General features: G+C 40.3%; 1 protein-coding gene across 1 annotated transcript; it reads left to right on the top strand.

Moving 5' to 3' along the window:
* Positions 1-13,691: 13,691 nt before the first annotated feature.
* Positions 13,692-18,517, top strand: Ppp1r3c (protein phosphatase 1 regulatory subunit 3C). The gene is made up of 2 exons (XM_047554444.1): positions 13,692-13,813; positions 16,114-18,517. Exons 1-2 carry the CDS (start codon positions 13,800-13,802, stop codon positions 17,051-17,053), a joined length of 954 nt encoding a protein of 317 aa, XP_047410400.1. The 5' UTR covers positions 13,692-13,799; the 3' UTR covers positions 17,054-18,517.
* The last annotated feature ends 1,916 nt before the right edge of the window (positions 18,518-20,433 follow it).

Raw genomic sequence — 20,433 nt, 5'->3', positions numbered from 1 at the left:
ATACTATAGTGACACAGCCACATCAGTGTTCATAGCACCTCAATTCACAATAGCTAAGCTAGATGCCCTTCAACAGATGAATGGATAAATAAAATGTGATACATATATACAATGGAATATTACTAAGCCATAAAGAAGAATGAATTATTGCATTTGCTGATAAATGGATGGAACTGGAGACTATCATGCTATGAGAAATAAGCCAATTCCCAAAAAACAAAAAACTGAATGTTCTCTCTGATACGCAGATGCTTACTCTCAATAGGTGGTAGAGAGAGAGGAATGGAGATTTACTGGATTGGACGGGGGTGGGGGAATGGAGGTTAGGAAGGGGGATGGGAATGGGAAAGACAATAGAATGAATCAGACATAACTTTTCTATGTTCATGTATGAATATATGACCAGTGTTAACTCCACATCATGTACAACCACAAGAATGGGAAGTCATATTTCATGTATGTATGACATGTCAAAATACATTTCTACTATCATGTATAATTAAAAAGAACAAATAAAAAAATAAAGAAAAAAAGAAAAGAAAGACTTCTATTATATTGAACAAAGATTTGTGCTTTTATCATTTCACCCATTGGTCCTTGTTCAGCTGTGGAGCCACAGTGAAGTCTGGTATCTCTTCCTTCTGTGAATTATATAGATCCCTAAAGATGTATTCTCAGTCTTCATAGGCCAGAGTCTTTCAGCTCCTTTGACAGTGTGGGGATAATACTCTGTCATCTTTTAGACTTCCTCTTTGTAGATTTTCTTCTAAAATGTAGTGAGCAGAATATGTTACTTTTACACGTAATTATAAGTACCATTTACTGATAGACACTTTTTTATAGATGCTTTTTGTAAGGGATCCCACAGAAACCACGCCGGACACGGGAAATCACATAAGGGAGTTTATTAAGTAAACAGAGTGTCTCCCTGCAGGGTAAGAGAGAATATGAGAGGAAAAGAAAGGGAATGAGAAAGGGCGCCCGCAAGAAAGAGTGTGAAAGTGAGGAGGATAGAGAAAGTGAATAGGAGAGAGAGAGGGATAAGAAAAGATGGAGGAGTAGCTACCGTGAAGCAGTTGAATTGCACTGGGCTAACAGGGGACCAATAATGGAGAAGGATACTTGCAAGCTGACTGATGAACCAATAGCTAGCTAGGATGTTCACAAACTGACAGTAGTTGGGAGGCGGGGAAAATGGCTGCACCAGAAAGGTGGGGGGGGGCAGCTTTGTACATTACACTTTTCATGTATCATCTCACTTAATCTTCACAATAATCCCATGAAAGTTTTATTTTATAGAACCTCTGCTCAAATAAAAATTAATGGACTTAAGATTGCACGGTAGTAAAGAACAGAACCAGATGTGATGATTTCTCAAACCTACAACTCTCCGCCATTAATATGATTATTTTTATTACTTAACAAACTAGTTAAAATAAGTAGAACTCTTTTCTCAAACACAGTACCTGGGTTTAAGTTAAATGTGATCCAGAAAGTGGCTGAGAGATGACCGTCTGGAGGGCCCAGAAGTGTGGTCTGAGCAAAGGCCAAGTGACAGTTTGTTACTTCTTGTCACTAGTTGAGTTCCTTGATGGAGTGCTGTTGGCATTCTAGCGTCCGTTCATGAATACATTGCAAATGTTTATCTACAGCAAGGAATGGTTAGGGAATGGCTATGGGAGAACCATAGGCAGGTACTTTGGGGAAATGGATGGTGAATAAGATCCAGGTTGCCCTTCCAGCCTGTTATAAAAAAGATGATCCAGGCTAACCATCAGTGGCGTGAAGTAGAAGGTGGCAATGCTGTTGGAGATGCACTGCAGTGCCTCACCTTTCAGAGGGAGGGATTGCTTTCAGGAGTGTGGGGAATCAGGCAAAGTGGTGGGCTGACAGATCTGACTCCATGAGAATGTTATAGGCCAGACTCTAAGGGAAATGGCTAAACAGACTCCATTTTGCTCTGAGACCCATGGGAACAACTGCCTCTGTACCCATCATCAGTTACTTAGTGTGACATGTTTAGCAATACAGAATGACAATTCCTATGCAAAAAAAAAAAAAAAAAAGAAATTGCTCTCTTTTGATTCCTATTGCTCCTAAACAATGTACCATGTGAACAGTGATTGTGTGGATGTTAGTAACCATTCTTTAGTTTGTACCTAGGTAAGGGTCATTTTGACCCACTTCTCCCTCTGTTGATGATCTCATGATGTTAGTTTGTAATTTGAATCATAGCAACAGACACTTATGATTGATGTGATTTTTGGTATAAGAAATCCCTACAACCCTATGGTCGGGGCTGTTCTCCCAATAGCCTTTTTTTTGGGGCATTGTGTGAGACAGTCAGCCGACTTAATAAAGACTCTCAAATGTGGACTTCTCAGTGGTGATCGGTCTATTCTTAAGTTGCGCCCCATAACAAAAGCTTTGTGGAGGAGATTACATCCAAGCAAATTTTTCACTTCCTCTGCTTCAGTTGCATACCCCAAAGATGGTATTTAAGAGTATTCTTATAGGTTTGTTGTGAGAATCAAATAAAGCAAGTTGAGGGGATTTAATGTGTTTAGTGAATCCTCAGTAAAGTTAGCTATATTTAAGGTACAACATTAGATCAGGATCAAATACTTTTTAAAAAAAAATATATTTAATTGTAGATGGACACACTATCTTTATTTTATTTATTTAGGTTTTTTTTTTTTTTATGTGGTGCTGAGAATCGAACCCAGTACACTCTACTACTGAGCCATAACCCCAGCCCCAAATACGGGGTGGGTTTTGAAGTCTTTCAGGCCTGGATTCAAATCCAACATGATGTAGTTAAGAATACTTAATTTCTCTGGCCTCAGATTCCTCATATGTAGAATAGAGTGAATGATAACTCTACTTAATAGGTAGGTGGCTTATATGAGCTAATTAATATTAGCAACTTAATGAATACAAAGAAAAGGTTCCCAGATCCTGTTAGCTATGGTTACTTATTATCTTTTGAGCTAGGTCTTGGAGGATGAGTAGGATCTGGGTGAGAGGAACATTCCAGATAGAGAATACCAGCACAAGGTGCACTGTGATTGGTAAGGAGGTCCCATTAGCTGGGCCATCTAAGCTGCATGAAGGGAGGAAGGGAGTTCAGTGGCCAGACCTGGGTGATCTTGGAAGCCAGAATGAGGAGTCTGGGGATCTAGTCTTTGGTCAGTGAGGCCAAGCCATCCTATGCATTGTGTTCAAGCTTTTGCTGGACTTCTATCTTCCCTTGTTCTTCCTAGTTATGTTTCATAATCTCTGCAACCAGTCTCACTCACATTGTTCCCTCATGGCCCTCTGTTTTCCACCTTTGGGACTGCAGTTGCCTCCTAACGGACTCCCTGCTCCTCCTCTTGTATCTCTTCCCCTCAGTTCTCTCCACACCGCTGATAGAGTGATATGTTAAAATGCAAACTTGATCAGTGGCTTTACTTGCTTAACCCCTTTATGACTATGCATGGCACTCACCAAAAATCTAAAACCTTTATCATAATTTAAAATCTGCTTGATCTAGTTTTTCATTTGTCCTTTGACTCTGTCAGCATTCTGGCAGGTAAACAGCATAATCCAAATGGGTGATTATAAGGCTGTGGAAGGGATTTGAGAAATATACCAAGTGCAGGCCTCTATGGGTAATAAGGGAGTTGTTAGCACCTCTAGTTCTGAATGACGAGTGGAGGGAGTCATTGTCTGGCCTAATGTGAGCTCCCTGGAGGTGATCGCCTGGTGGGAGCATGGCCATGAGGAGAGGGGTGAAGTCACCATAGCCACCGGTCAGGGTGGAAGCTTGTGGATAAATACTTCAATTTCATTCTCCTACCACCTTCTGCTCTCTTCTCTGGATGGTACCCTCTAGTTATTGACTAAATGCAACAAAATCCAGAGGGCAGAAAAGCCCACTGATGTAGTCCATACCGATGAGCAACAAATGTTGCAAAAATCTGGAGGGGCGCTTGGAAGTCTCTAGTAGGCTCCTGAGTAGCTTTTATGTCACCTTGTATCTGAAATGCACGGCTTGCTTCTGTCTCTCTTGTTTGCCCCTTTACCTAGTTGATCCCAAGTTCAACCCAAGTAGGCTCAAGGAAGATGCCTTCCTTGATTTTCTCCATTTAGGTGATGTACTTTAGCACATCTCTGATGGTACCCTCTAGTTATTTTTTGCTATGCATGTGGAAATTGCACAATAATTAATTGTACAGTTATTTGCTTAATCATCGCTTCTTTGTTAGAGCCCATAGTGGGCAAACAAGACTACAGCATATTTAAACAAATACCTTTTGAAGGTGTACAATATTCTAGGCATTGATAAATGCAAGGGATACAGAGATGGGCGATATTTGGTACCTGTCCTCAGGAGTTCATAGTCTAATAGAGGAGATAGTTATGTAAACAGATAAAATCATGCAGTACCCCAGCTATTCTAGCTGTCTAAACAAGTCCATCTCTAAAGCACAGGGACAAGAACAGGGCATTCTGTCTCTGTCTCTAGTGGGGAAGAGTTTAATATGGGATATTAGAGCTGGACCTTGGAGGATGGGTGGGGTTTGGTCAGGTGAAGGTCTTCCAGGCAGAGGGAACAGCAGGAACAAACTGGAGACTGTGGCATATCAAGGGAGGGACTTATTTGACCTGTGTACTTTCCACAGTTAGAGGGGTACATTAGCCAGTAGAACTTTCCAGGAGTTTTTAGTCGATGGTGTTCTTACACAAGCAATAAAGTGAGAGACCAAAAACAAGGAGACACAGGGAGATAGAGGAGGAAAGAGGTATTTGGAGGCCCACGAAGAAAATGGGAAGTTGGACAATAGCCAAAAGTAGCATAGGAGAATCAAAGGATGACGAATGCTTTTCTGTATACTAAAAGAATTCTTAATAAGTGATTGCTTAAAAGAACCTAAGCTTCTGTGAGTTTTCCTGTCTGACTTGTGATCTGAAAACAAATCTGCCATGTCCTAGGACAACTTGTACTTTTGCTGAGAATCCTAGGTCTAGGGCATTGAGTGGTTTGGTTGGCACTGCCCTGTGGTACTTTTGAAATAACATTTCCCCCGTCTGCCAACTTAATAGTTCACTATCTTTATTTAGGATTTTTGTCAACACTCCTCTCCAGACTATTTCTGAAAGAATCTTTTTGACAATTCATGTTCCCTCTACCTGCTGATTCACCGTATTCTCCTTTCAATGTCACCTTCTCAATTTCTCTACTATCTGTGCAGGGTTCTGAAGCCAACAATGATTTTTCATGATGAGTGCTTCCATTTTGCCCGGCAGGCTTGTGTTGCTGTGCTAGGTCTTGGGTCGGGTGTTGGAGATAGGTAGATGAATAAGGTACTGTCCTTGCCCTCAAGGAACTCACAGTCTAATAGAGTAGACGACCCCCAAAGAAGATGTTTATAAACGTAGACGGTGAATGAAATGATAAAAGTAGCCCCATGATCTTATGAAAAACGCCAAAGAAGGTCCCTGAGGTGGGGGAGAGCATGGGAGTCATCCTGGGGAAAGACATCTGAGAAGAGCCACAGAAAGGACTAGACAGCAGTCAAGTGAATGGAGAGAGGGCTTTCCATACAGAGGGACCGTCTGAGCATAAGGGCAGGGAATGACAAATGGAGACAAAGTTGGTGAGAGAAGCAGGGATCATGGAGGACCGTGAGCAAAGCAGTTAGTTTCAGTTGTTCATTTTTAGTAGATTCAGAGTGTGGGCAGCTATTGTGGGATTTTGTGGTCAGGGCTCTATTTTAGATACTTTGTTGTGATGCATTTGAATGACACAATCTAAGGAAAAGTCGGCTAGAAGGCAACTACTCCAACAAATGAAGTGAGAGTTGGGTAGGAGAAATGCAGGGGAGAAGAAGACACAGATTCTGAGAAATACGAAGGTCAACACAGGCAGGATTTAGTGAATAGAGGGTGAGGAAGGGACAAATGTCCAACAGAGTGCTTATGCTCAGATCCTACTTTAACATCTGTGGATGAACTAGCAAATTCCTCAGATAAGATGTACACAGGAGGTTTGGTCTTGGCTTCAAAAATCAACTCCATCACTTTGTAACTGTGAACTTCACCAGAGTCTTTTAGCCTTACTGAGTCTCAGTTTCCCTGTCTGTAAGATGGAATTATAAGAGTGACTTTGCAGACTTTTATGAGGATTAAATGAAGTAAAGGTTGTAAAGGTGTTTGTAAAGGTGAAAGGGCTAATCACATGTAAAATGTTATTACTCAAGTGCTACTCTTGTGATCTTTACCAGTTGAATCTTGCATTTCTGTTTGTAGTTTGCAAAGTAATCACCTCTTCTGATATCATCCATGGAGAAAACTTGTTCCACAAATAGCATCCAAATTTTAAATTTGGGGGTGGAGCTGGGTGGAAACAAGACAAGAGTAAGTGACATCTAATTATCTTTTGCTCTGTTTTAAGAGACAAGTCTGTTGTTTTTAATACCATTTAATTTAGATAAATATTTTATTGTAATCATATTGTTGCAGTGATTACATCATCAAATATGTAAACGGACCTGGAAGTACTGGATGCATAGTTTGTTCTTAGTAATGTGAATTTTCTTTCTTCTGTTCTTTCTTCAGAAAGAAAAAAACCTTCTCATTTAATTACCAATTGTTTGAGCTCCAAAACTCCGCATGCAAACTCAGTAATGCATACAAGAAGGCAAGACCTCAAACCCAATATCATCATTGATTTTAACTACAGGAGGTGGGTTTATTATTTTTTTTAATTAGGGAAGTGAGGGCATTTTGAAGTACTTTGTCATCCTGTTGATGGCCCTCAAATAATTTCCAATTTTACTAAGTGACTTAAAATTTTTAAAAAATTAAAAAATATTTATTACTTTGCTAATAGAGAGAAAACAAGACTTGGAGAAAGTTGACTTTGCGATGTGTTTTTAAAGTTGTGGTTGACATTCTAGAAGATTTATTACACTTCAGACAAATTATTAAAGACCTAGTGCAAATATTTGACTCAGTGGGATCTGGAAAATTGTTCATCCTCCACAACCTCCCTAGTTGGAACTTTCCACCACTTCCTGGGCATGCAGTGGCCAAATGGAAATAGTGTACTGACTGGCACAAAGTCCTGGCCTAGGTCAGCTCTACTTTTTGTCTCCATAGTTAAGGGAGATAATACAGCATTTTAGTTTAAAAGAAAGGAACAAGGAGCTCTGAACATTTTTTGGAACAAATGTTTAGTAATGGTTTTGTCCAGAATTGGGAGTAGGGTGATGTGATAAATACATATGTATTTATATGTATGCGTAAGTATGGGGGAGATGTTTAGAGGAGGAAAAGGTTAATTTTGTCACTTTGAAGGAAATATTGGGTACTTACCAATGGGGACCTGTGTTCAGAGGATTCCTTCTATTACAGGTGCTCTCCTATAGCCAAAGTTCATAGCTGAGTCCCAAAACCAGATTATAAAGCAGAAAAATACCAATTTCTGGATGATGTGAATTTGATGAGTAAAGAGTGGTCTAGTTAGAGAGGTTGCTGCATTTCACAGGCTATTTGGTTTTTAAGCAAAGAAGTGGAATGTAAAAATCACAGGATGAAGATTCAGCAAGGGGCTAGGAGTGTAACTCAGTGGTAGAACATGTGCTTAATGTTTGCCAATCCCTGGGTCCAATCCCCAGCACCACCCCACAAACAGATTTAATAAAATATGGGACTAAACCAGAGGTGCACATACCTGCCCAATCATAGCAATGACAATATACATAGGGCCCACCCAGCACAGACAAAGCCAATCAGCTACGAAAAGATTTTCCCAGCTTCTTGGGGGGAAGAACTAGAGATAGGGAAGAATAGAACTTAAGAGTATACATTGTGTCCATTCTCTCTTACTGAAGGATTCAGTTATTGTGCCAATAATTCTCTTTCCTGAGCTAAAAGGGAAACTCTCCAAGTTGCCAAAATTACATGGCCCAAAGTAGGTTGAACCAGACTACCACCTGTATCATGTATTAACATTTTGATACAAAAGTAGGTTTCTTTATGGACTCCTTCATTTCACTGATTATGAAATAATTTATATTTCATAATTTATATTTCATTTTATGTTGGTGCATATTTATTCATGCACCAATACCAGTTTATGGTTTTTTGAACTCTAATTCTGTGAAATGTTTAAATTTGGTAGGGTTAATACTTCCTCGTAGTTCTTATTCTTGTTCAGAATATTTATTTTCTCATTTTGATTTTTCTTTCATTGAAGTTTCCTTTGGTACATTTGAGCAAGTTTCTAGTCCTTTCTCTGCACTACCCATTTCCTCTCATCTTCCATATAATCATATTAAAGCCTTTAGAAATGCCCTTCAATAGTGTTTCAGTTGTTTCACCTTACAGTCTTTCTAACTTGCGCTTTTATTCACCCTAATCCTTCCATGAATATGGAGACATTACAGCAACTTGCAGATGTAACTAGCAACACGACAGGATTCCTCCCCTGTCACTGGATTGTTATTTCATTCATAGTTCATTTCCTCTTGAAGCTGACAGATCTCTAATTTTGTTCAAGATATTCCAAGGGATTTTTAAAAAAATTTAATGTTGACTGGGGGGTGGTGCACACTTGGGAGGCTGAGGCAGGAGAACTGGTTGAGCTCAGGAATTTGGGGCTGTAGTGTGCTATGCCAATCTGGTGTTTGCATGAAGTATTTGCAGGGGAAGCATGCCTATGAATAGTCACTGCAGTACAGCCTGGGCCACAGAGTGAGATGTCATCTCTTAAAATGATTTTTAATATTTCAATTCTTTCTCCTTTGATCCTTCTCCCAAGACCCCCAGCTAGAATCCTCACCTGTAACCAAATTGTTCTCCTTGTCCCAATGTCCTGATCTTCTTTGGCCACCTTCACTCTCAGATGCCTCTCTTTTCTCTAGTCTTGAAGAACATATAGCAAAGTTGTATAAAGTTAATGGACACATTTGCCACTCACCCGATTTTAACCTGGTAGACTATTGAAGCATATCTCCCTTATTTTTGTCCCCACTCCCCTCTTCTCACCTCACCAGAGACACTTCACATGTCTCAGGTGACATCCTGCACTTTATCTCCTTATTATGACTGATAACAATTGTGCTTTACATTTACCCAGATTGTTTTTTGCTCTTATTTTTTTTTTTTAAACAGGCAGGACATGAAGTAAAACAAACAAACAAAAAACTGAAAATGTTCAGATAGTGAACAGTATACTTGAAAATCCCTTCAGTGAAGGGCTCATAGCATAGTCTATTCAGCAACATTTAAAATTCCTCCTCTTGCCCTCCTGGAATATGCCCTTGGAGTAGAACAGTGGACGGCTGGCACAATTTTGATGGTCATCTCATCTGTTCTCTCATTGGTTAAGTTACAAGCTGTAGTCTTATCTAAATGCCCCAAAGATGATACTGCACCAAATGTAAGTTTCTCCCATTTTCCTGGCCTTGCCAAGTTCCACTATCTTTTTGAAGCATCCACAGATATGTCAGAGGGAGCCCTTCCCTTTCTGAATCTCTCTGGCCATCTTCAGAACTTTTCTTTGGTCTGGGTAGGTACCAGTTTGGTGCTTCTCTTTTTCAGATCAACTTATACACTTGGAGCATGGATTCCAGAGGGTTTTGAAACCTGGTCCTATCACCTACTAGCTGTGTGATCTTAGACAAGTTACTCTCCAGACCTCCTCAGGTTTCTCATCTGTGAAATGGGTTTCTGCTTCATAGGACTCTTATAAATATTATGAGATTTGTGAAGTGTTTAAAACAGTACCTAGCCCAAAGTGAGCACTATATAAAAGTTTTTAAAATTATAACCCTTTACCTAATAATCACATCCAATGTGGCTAAAGAAAGAGATAGTGTAAGAGCTAGCTTGCTATTCACTGATAAGTAAGCTGACATTTCTGTTTTCAAAAATAGAAATCCTAGTTCTTTTAATCAAAATGAGAAGTTCTCAACCTCACTGACACTACATTGTGAGGCAAGAAGATCGTTTATGAGGTTCATCCTAGTTACAACCAACCGTGGTTAAAGCTCTGACAATTTTATAATAAAAATGCAAAGGACCATAAGGTTTGATTCTCAAGCTCTTTCTTGAATGGGCACTGAGAAAAGCAAAGTCATAGAAAATAAGTTGGTAGCTGGGAACCCATCAGGGTGTTTTTCCCACGAGGGCAGTTCTCTGGTAATATGTGGAGTGAATGCTTGTGTGTAAACATCGTGAACCCTCTTATGGACCTACACGATCATCAGCCCTCTTCTTAGTAGCTCCTTAAACTGTTCCTTGGGCATGTTGTGAGTTTGGATTTTTTTTTTAATGAAGATCATAACATCCTCAAGGTCAAAGAGTTATGGATTGTCAATCCTTGTTATCCCTGGCACAGTATGGAAATGCTGCACTGATCAATAATCTCTAGGTGTTGGTTTATTGTTATAATTAGTAAACAAGGCAATGTTTGAATGTTGGTAAACCACCGTTGGAGGAAGCCCACTAATAACAATAAAAATCCCCACAGTTCTGGGTCCACCCCACCTTCGCTTGGGTAATTCCCAACGAAGAACACTGATTCCATCCTAGGTCCTCTTATCCCATAATAAAGGACAGTAAAATCCAGGAAGGAGACGAAGAGAGAGGCCTGGATCATCCAGTTTAGAGGTGTATTAAGTGTGATTCTTAGGAGGAGTGCTGCTTCTCTGAATTCTCCATTCAAAGTAGTTCAGTGACTTTTATGGCATTAGTCAACACCAGGGGGCAGGAGAGAAAGCAGAGTGGAGGGAAACAAGTAGGACTCCAGAAAGATGGTGTGGGAAGGCAGTTTAAGTATGTGAAATGTCCAACATAGTTCTTGGCATCTAGCATGTAGACTCTGCGTGTTCGTTGAATCTGAAAGTTAAAAAATCCTTTAAAAATTAATTATGAATTAGCAAAGTCTTCCATGTTCATTGTAAAAAAAAAAAAAAAAAAGAAATACAGAGAAGCAAGACAACAAAAACATTTTTATTACCCACAATCTCACTACCCTCGAATAAGCACTGTTAACATTTTAGTAGAGCATATTCTATTTTCTAAGTATGCTACCTTTCCCCTCAAATGAGATCACAGTGAATTCTTATTATTATTTTATATTGCTCCATTCCTTAAATTGGCAATACTCACCTTTTAGCTTAATGTATGATTAAGACTCTACCAGGTGAAAGCACCCAGAAAAACCAGTCCGGATGTGGGAACTCATGCAAGAGATTTTATTAAGCGGACATGCAGAGTGTCTGCCCGCAGAGTGAGAGGGAGAGAAAGAAAATGAGAGAGAGAGAGAGAGAGAGAGAGAGAGAGAGAGAGAGAAGAAGAAGAAGAAGAAGAAGAAGAAGAAGAAGAGAAGAAGAAGAACAAGAAGAAGAAGAAGAAGAAGAAGGAGGAGGAGGAGGGGGGAGGAGAGAGAAGAGAGAAAAAATGAGAGAGAGAGTGGGAGTGAGAGTGAAGAGGAGAGAGAGAAGAGAAAGTGAGAGAGTGAGTGAGAGTGAGAGTGAGATTAAGAATGAATGAGAGAGAGAGAAATGGCGGGGGAGCTATTCTTAAGTAGTGGAATTCCGTGGGCTAATAGCAATTGCACCAAGGGCTGACGAGGAGGTTCAGGGCTAGCAATCTAGGTTGTAAAATGGCGTGGGGGAGGGAGCATAATGGCAGCAGCAAAAGAGTAGATCTGATGCCAATACCAGGGTTCTAGTTTGGGCCTAACCAGTCCCTGGAAAGCCCCTCAACTTCTTTAATTTTTAGATTCCGCAACTGTGAAATGAAGAGTTTGATGCCAATGATATATAAGACACCCTTCATCTCTATCATTCTGTCTAGGAAGACAGTATTGCATAGTGGTTATTGCTCTGGCACCAGCCAGGTTCTAATCCAGGCTCTTACCTGGGAGATCCTGGGCAGGATTCTTGACTTCTCAATGCCTCAGTTTCCCTTTCTCTGTGATAGGATTAATATAGAAGATGCCACCTAAGGTTGTAAGAATTAAACATAACACACACACAGACACACACACACAGACACACACACACTCACCAGTGTTTATTGAGTAAAGACTCAATAAGCAACAACTATTACCAATATCAAAAGCTCAGGTGCCAGTTTTCCTGAGGTGATAGAGTAAAAACTAATATTAAGGAATTGATTACTAACTTGAGAACTAACATGGGTTGAACACAGAGCTGGGCATTCTGCTAAATTTGTCACTTGCACAATCTTATTTAATCCTCAAATTGTTATCTCCATTTTACACACATGGAAACTGGGTTAGAACTTGCCTAGATTCAGGTACCTAGTAAGTGTCAACCCCAAAGACTTTGTCCTCTTGGCTAGTTTTGGCTGAGCTGAGGGGCTACAATAGCTGCCATTGGTTGGACATTTTGTTTTTAAAAAAATAAAGCCCAAGTATGAAATCTGTCTCAAGGATCTTCAGCATGGGTTTATTTTTCTTCACTTTAATAGCACCATTTTAACAGTTCCACTGTTCAACAGTTATTTAAAAACCACAGTGATTTTTGTACATTTTAATATATTGCTGGATATTTAAGTTGGTAGAGCAGAACTAGGAGATGGGCTTTATTTTAAAAGATACTTAAGTTAGAAATGAAATTTTATGGTTGTAACTGGTGGTCTAAAAATCCCCCAAATTAAACAAAGTGGAGAAATCTCATGAATGTTACTAGCTTGGGGAGGTCGTGAAATATACTGTGACATTTTAACATTTTGCTTTCTACATCACTGCCAAAGGACGGCAGTACTGGTCTGGACTGACTACTGCCTCTGCCTGGCCCCGTGAGTGAAAAGGGTTATTTCATTTCTGGCTATAATGTCCTCTTCCAAGAAGAGAATAGAATAGACCAAAACACAAATTGTTTTTTATTTTTATTTATTTTTTAACTTTTTAAATATTATTTTTATTTTTACAGACTGCATTTTGATTCATTGCACACAAATGGGGTACATCATTTCATTTCTGTGGTTGTGCACGATGTAGATTCATACCATTCGTGTAATTACACATGTACATAGGGTAATGCTGTCTCATTCCACTTAAACTCCACCTCATTGTTTTATGGGACTTGCATACTTTCCTAACATTTATTAGAGAAATTGATAATTTCTGGCAGTCATTTCCTCCTGTGTGGTGCATTTATGGATTCACTCCAACCCAAACAATGAACAGTCAACTTCTCATTGCGCTGACCAAGGTGGACGTACACAACAATGAGCAAAAGAAACATTTAAAATAATGTATACAGTTGGATCGAGCCACAACTTTCTATGCTCAGATTCAACTCTGCACAAATCCCCATATTTCCAAGTAACGGACACTCCAAGACTAGATGAGCGGCCCCTCCTGGGTGAGGCTTGCGGCTTTTTCTCCTAGCCCCGTGCATTACGTGCCTGAAGGTCCCCTTGCTCAGGGTTCGCGTTACCCTGCAATGTCCAGCTGACCTGGGAATCATCAACACGCGCCCCCCACGGGGACTCCTAGGAGCTCCCGGCACATCCAGCCCCAAAGCGATCACGTTCCAGGACTAGGGCTTGTGCCCTAGCTGGGCGCTGGTTGGTCGCGCCACTGGACCCGCGGCCCTGTGATTGGTCCAAGGGATCAGTTCACGTGGTTAGGCGCAGATAAGTGGTCTCTCCAGTGCCAGACCGCAGTCGGCCAGAGGAAGTGCAGAGCTGGTACTGCCCCGGGCTGGGTGCGAACTTGCGCAGACAGAGGGGTGCTGGGCTCTCACGGTCCGCCTCAGCCTCTCTACCTAATGAGCTGCACCAGGTAGGTTAGCTGCAACTCCGCGCCTCGGAACAGAAGGGACTTTGCAGCTGTAGAGAAGTTGGGAGGTGTTTTCGTTCTGTGATTCCTGCAAATGAAGACCCCGGGGGTGGGCGGAGGCTGATTAACTGGCTGCTGAGTTACATCTGGCACCCCAGGAGGCCTTGGAGGTGTGGAAATTTGCACTGTATTTTTCTTAGGCAGAACCTATTTTGAGAATCAGCATCCTAAATCAGAAACTGTCTGAACGTGAGTCAGCTTTAGTTCAGATTTCCTTATTAATATAACTCTAATCTTTGAGTCCTGCACTAATGTCCCAAACATTTTAAGTTGTGATAGCACTCTAACATCGCTAGTCAGATAGTTTAGCTCGGGGACGAAAATTACAGGGTGATATTTACATTCATTCGTTCTCCTTCATTCCTTATCATAGTTTGCCATAACAAACTCAAGACTCAGAGTTTGAGCAAACTAGTATTTTAAACTCTTGGCCAGGACTTAAAATTGCAGGGAAATCGCCAGGCATTAAAACTGCCTTTCTATAAATGCAAAAAGTTAAAAAAAAAAATCTGTCCCATGAAACTACTTAAGTTGCTTCTCCAGACATAACTTAGAAGACTTCTTTAAAAACCCTGCCTGTTAACTATTATTAGATTCACAAATATAATTTTAGCTTTTATTTGTTTGCTCTTAGTTTGTAGGTCTCCCAGAAAAATCCCAGAGATAATAAATTCTGTGAATGTTCTTAATTGTCCATTTTGTGATAATGACCACTTGCCTACGTGCTTAGAGCTGCAATGAACAGAGTTACTAAAGCCACACTAAGAAATGTCATGTGCGTTATTCACACACCTCTTATCTGTAGGGCTAAGATGGGGGGGGGGATCCTAATTCCATAATTTGGCAAAATGAGGGCTAAAGGCCAGGAAAAAAAATCATCTTGATGGATGCTTTTTGGTTTAATATTACTGAGCATAGTTATGTTTAAGTTTTAGACAGCTTTTTATTGTCTTTCTACTATTTATACACATCTTTCTACATATTTATAAATATCCATTGCTACAACATTAGAAAATACCCCAAAAGTACAGGTAGTAGATTACTTATAATCATTATCACTGAGAGATAATTAACTTTTTAGTATGTTTCCTATAAAGTTTTTCAAAATATTTGTAAGTTCACGTTTAACATGTATTTAAAAATAGTTCGATTTTCAGGTAACCAGTTTTTTTTCCTCTGTATATTGATTGTGTATATTCAAGGCAACATGCTGTTATAAAATGCATGCATAGTTAAATGATGATTATAGTGGAACAAATGAACACATCCATCATCTCATATAGGCAACAAGTTTTTCCATTTAAATGTGGAATTGTCATGGGCATCTTTGTATTTGAAATACAGATTATGCAAAATATTTCTTTAAGTACATGAATGGTTGGTTTGTGTTTCAGTCAGTTATTTGTGAAAAATGAGGAAGAGAAAGATAAGTGACGTGCAAAGTTAATTCTGACTTCACTCCTAGCCTTCTCACCCTTAGAACTGTTGCATGGGGATTTTTATTGCTACTTTTTCCTTTTCAAGAGGATTACTTTCCAGAGAAGTGGAATGAGTTTAAGAGCAAAATAAGCAATAATAGCCACAGGGAGCAGAGGTCTGGAACTATGATACCCAAAGAACCCATCTGGTCATTAGACTCTCTGAGGAAGCTTTGAGATCATATCCACCTCTGTGGACTCCCCTGGAGAGGATTTAGTGGCTCAAAGTCCCAGTATCTGAATTTTTTAAAAAAGAAAGAAATTAACTTGATAGGCCAAGTTGACCATACAGGTTTGAGAACCGCTGGTTCAGAAGAGAGCAAATGATTCTTAGAGCTGTATAAAATGTCATCAAATCCAATGGTTTTGTTTCTCAAATGAGGAAGCTGAATGCCCCCACTTCAGGTGATTTAGGCAGTTACCCACAGCCCTATAACCAACCAAGGGTAGAGGCAGATGCAGAATGTGGATCTGATCGATACTCTTCTCTTACTACATATGATAGCACCTCCCTGATGCTGAACTGGCTGCAATTCAGTCAGTACAGAAATAGTTCCTATATATTTGGGACAGGGGAAGAGCATTCCAGATCTAGGTGTTCACTCCCTGTCCTTTTTTTTTTTTTTTTGTTATTTAATATTTTACTGAAGAATCTGCCTTGTGCATTAAAACCAGAAAAAAAATTTTAAATAACACAATGAATGGTATCACCGACAAATCAAAATCACTTCATCTCTTCCTTCCCCCTGTCCTTTTGCATTGCAGAATGATCCAGGTTTTGGATCCCCATCCTTTAACGAGTTCAGTCATGCCAGTGGATGTGGCCATGAGACTTTGCTTGGCTCATTCACCACCTCTGAAGAGTTTCCTGGGCCCTTACAATGACTTTCAACAAAGAAATTTTATGAATAAATTAAAGCCTCTGAAGCCATGTCTCAACCTCAAACAGGAAACGAAATCACAGAACGAATGGAAGCGCTCACATAACCAAACCAAGAAGCGGGTTGTGTTTGCTGATTCCAAGGGCCTCGCTCTCACAGCTATCCATGTCTTCTCTGACCTCCCAGAAGAACCAGCCTGGGATCTCCAATTTGATCTCTTGGACCTTAATGATATCTCCTCTGGCTTAAAACTCCACGAGGAGAAAAACTTGATTTTAGATTTTCCTCAGCCTTCAACTGATTACTTAAGTTTCCGGAACCATTTTCAGAAGAATTTTGTGTGTCTGGAGAACTGTTGTTTGCAAGAGCGAACTGTGACTGGGACTGTCAAAGTGAAAAACATGAGCTTTGAGAAAAGAGTTCAGGTCCGAATCACTTTTGACACTTGGAAAAGCTATACAGATGTGGACTGTGTCTACATGAAGAATGTGTATAGCAGCTCAGATAGTGATACCTTCTCATTTGCCATTGACTTACCCTCTGTCATTCCAACTGAGGAGAAAATTGAGTTCTGCATTTCTTACCATGCTAATGGGCAGGTCTTCTGGGACAACAATGAGGGCCAGAATTACAGAATTGTCCATGTGCAATGGAAACCTGATGGGGTGCAGACACAGACGGCACTCCAAGACTGTGTATTCCACCAGGTGCCCCCAAAGACCGAGTTAGAATCAACAATCTTTGGTAGTCCCAGGCTGGCTAGCGGGCTCTTCCCAGAATGGCAGAGCTGGGGGAGAATGGAGAACTTGGCCTCTTATCGCTGAATTAAGCAACCTAGTGACTGGTCTTGACCTGTCATAGTCCCCGTGCAATTCTAGGTCTGTATTGCTCAATATTTAGGAAGTCTTTGCTACTTTCCATCAGTAGGTTTAGGTTTGAGCTTTTGTGGCCTGGTTTCAGAAAATATACAGCCACTTGAGAATTTAGTGTTGGGGTCTGTATCGATGATATTACCCCATTTTGCTTTGGAGGGTCAGATAACAGCCTAGGATCTATTTTTATAATAGTAATGCTTTTTCAGTGCCCTTCCTCCTTCCCTCTCAGTTCACTAACTTTCACATTGGGCAAGGAAAGGTCGCGGAAGGACAATTGATGGTGATGGAAAGCTGTGTTAATGGTATGACGAATGTGTGAGCGGCGTACATGAAGGGCTCTGAAGCTCAGGTCAGAGTAGGAGCGGGAGGTCTGATACTTAATTATTGGTGAGAAAATGTAAGATTATTTTGTATTTTAAAGTTGGTTTTACAGTTCCCTCCTGGGGAAGTAACTCATGAGGGGAAAGAGATCCATTCTATGAATTCTTGTGAAGAAAAGCCAAATAAATTTTAAGGGTGTTGGATGGTATTTGGGGATGATGAACTGTATCCTGGAGAATCAAGATCTTAAGTGAAGCCTTCCTGTTCCAACATGATCAAAAAATCTGGGGAAAGTGTAAGCAAATCTGGCTTTGCAGTCCTAATGTGATAAGTGACTTTGTGATCAAGGCCTCAAACTGGGGTTCTTGGTACAGAACACTGTCTGGCAAAACTCATGCCAACACCAATTATGATGACATGTAGGGACTCCAAGTCATGGCAAAGATAGTTCTTTGCAAGTGCCCATAGTAGCTTAACCCAAATATCTGAATGAACATCTGATAATTCATGAGTGTTTAGCCTTGTAAGAAGGTTCACTGTACACTGGCCTTTCTCCTGTAATATGGTGTATCTTTGAGTGTGTTGTCAGTGTACACAGCTCACATCCTTCATATTGAAGGTGACTTGTTTTTCTGCCACACTTTTTCAATGTGATGTTTGAAGTGAGGACTGACGCTAGGGTTCTCAATGCAAGAATCCAGTACCTTGCACATTAGAGGTAGCACTCAATCTCTTGCCTATTTTTTGTCTTTGTTTTAATTTCCTTTGAAGTAAAAAATGCTTTTTTTAAAAAAATGGATGTGAATTGTTTTAGCTGCGAATTGTTTTCATGTGTGCATAAGCTCTTAAGCACAGGAGACAAGAATGTTTGCTTCTGTCATTGTGTACAACCACTGAGAGGTGTGAAGAGAACGAAGTTAATTTTAACACGTGTGATCTGCCATGCTGGAAAAACACTATTAGAATAACTCCACTATGACAGTATTTGAGGATTGGCTGGCACCCATAATTTTTCTAATGTAAATATTTCACTCTCTTCTGGCTATCCTTTATGAACTTCTCACTTCAAGAATAAATGTGTTTGATATAAGACCTAAGAATGTTTTCTTCTCAAAGGCAAAATTAATGAAAAAAAAAAGTCAAAACAAAACTATCAACTGATATTCTCCCGTTTTGTTTAGGAAAAACCAAGCAGGGTTAGTTTGGACCAGGAAGTGAATCCACCTGAGAGTATTCCAATGGTCCCAGTCTCATTAGTGACTACATATACTATCACCTGAACTCTGGGACCGGTGCCCTGGGGCAGTGACTTGAGGAACTGCCCCCATCAGCAGTTACTCTTCATCACATTTGCTCTCTGTTGGGTCAGTATTATTTTGGAGGTCACATGTCAACTTTAAAATGGGGAAGGAGATATTGTGGAAAGGGCTGGAGAAGCTTCTACTTCTTGAGCTCCAGTACCTTATTCTTCTTTTTAAAGAATTTAACCTTCACTTTATTTTAATTAATTAATTAATTTTAATGTGGTGCTGAGGATTGAACCCTAGGCAAGTACTCTACCTCTGAGCTGTAAACCTAGCCCCTCCAGCACCTTCTTGAGGGGTAAACTTGGAGTTGCCCAGAAGGGACCAGGGAAGGGTAATAGGCATCAGTCCTGGACTGGAGGGAGACGCTAGTTCCCTGGGGCAAGATGCAGCAGGTTCAAGAACCTCAGTTGTTGCTCTAGCTCTGCCTAAAATTTCAGAATGTCTTATGTACACTGTATTTTAAACTGAAGGAGAAATCAATGACCAACCTACTGCAAAGGCCCGATTTTGAAGGATAAGCTTTAGTCATAACATCCTCTATGTCAGAGCGTGTCAGCTACAGGTCTGCAGGCCGTATATGATCTCAGATGTATTTTTCTCAACACAGGATTTTATTTTTAAAAAAGAATTTGTAGAGATATAAAAGTCAGCAGACTACATAAAAATGTGGATTTCATTGTTTTTCTCTAAAAATTGCAAGATCCTTCCTTATGGCAACAACTTTGTGGCATTGAATAGCAGCTGCCCCTTTAAATGAAGCCTGCTGCCCTAGATGGGGCATGCTGCCTTGTGTCAGCCTAAGACCCCAAGTAATGATTGCATTCTCTTATACTGGTGACTGGCCTCTGTGGGCACTGGAGTTCATAACTCCTGTTTGTCACTATATTCACACTAATTGTTGGGTGAAGAATACTCTCTTTCCAAGATATGAAAAAAATTCAAATTTGGTTATGGGATCCAAAGGCCTAACTTTATACTGCCCAGAGAGGGGAAGTAACTCATTCAAGGTCCTGCCTGTGACAGAATGAGTTGACTGCTCAGTGGCTTTAGGCTTAGTGTTCCTTCCTGCTCTTCATTCTTGTTCTTTGAAGTCTCTCCCACAGAGACCCTCCTTCTCTAGTAGACCCCTGTCTGAAATGGGGAGCTACTTCCAGGCAGGCATGACTGGGATCAGTTCTTATTGGTTACCTTTCCAGTTTGACCCAAGGTTGGTTGGTACATCCCTGGGCTGCTCCTGAAGGAGGGCTTGGTCAAAGAGCAGGTGTTCCTGGATCTTTAATACTGAATGGGATTTTCCACATTCACATCCTGCTATCTCACCTAATAGAAGCAACTTTGCTATTAAAATTTAACTTGGAAAATGGCTTGAATTTGGGGTGTGTGACGTGCTTTTCCAAAAAAGTAAGACTTAATTTGCTTAAGGAAGGACTCTATTCTAAATTTGTGGCTCTTCTTTATCCCCAAACAAAAATGGCTCGAAATCTCTAGTGTGAAAGGCAAACTTGCATCTTCCTCAGTGAGAATTTAGAAGTTCTGTACACAGTTGGTTGTCCTTTAGTCTGTGAAGGGAAAGTTTTCTTCAGCTTTTACTTTCAGGTTCCACATAGAGTTTTCTAGCAGCTACTTGGAACTGTGACTTGAAAAAAATCCTCTGGTTAGCGGGTAGGGATTCCAAAATCAGAGTAGTCCCCACATGCAGTT

This window comes from Sciurus carolinensis, chromosome 5, assembly GCF_902686445.1.
Source record: "Sciurus carolinensis chromosome 5, mSciCar1.2, whole genome shotgun sequence".
Lineage (NCBI taxonomy): Eukaryota > Metazoa > Chordata > Mammalia > Rodentia > Sciuridae > Sciurus > Sciurus carolinensis.
The sequence above is the reverse complement of the archived record's forward strand: the minus strand, read 5'-3'. Positions and strand labels throughout refer to the sequence as shown.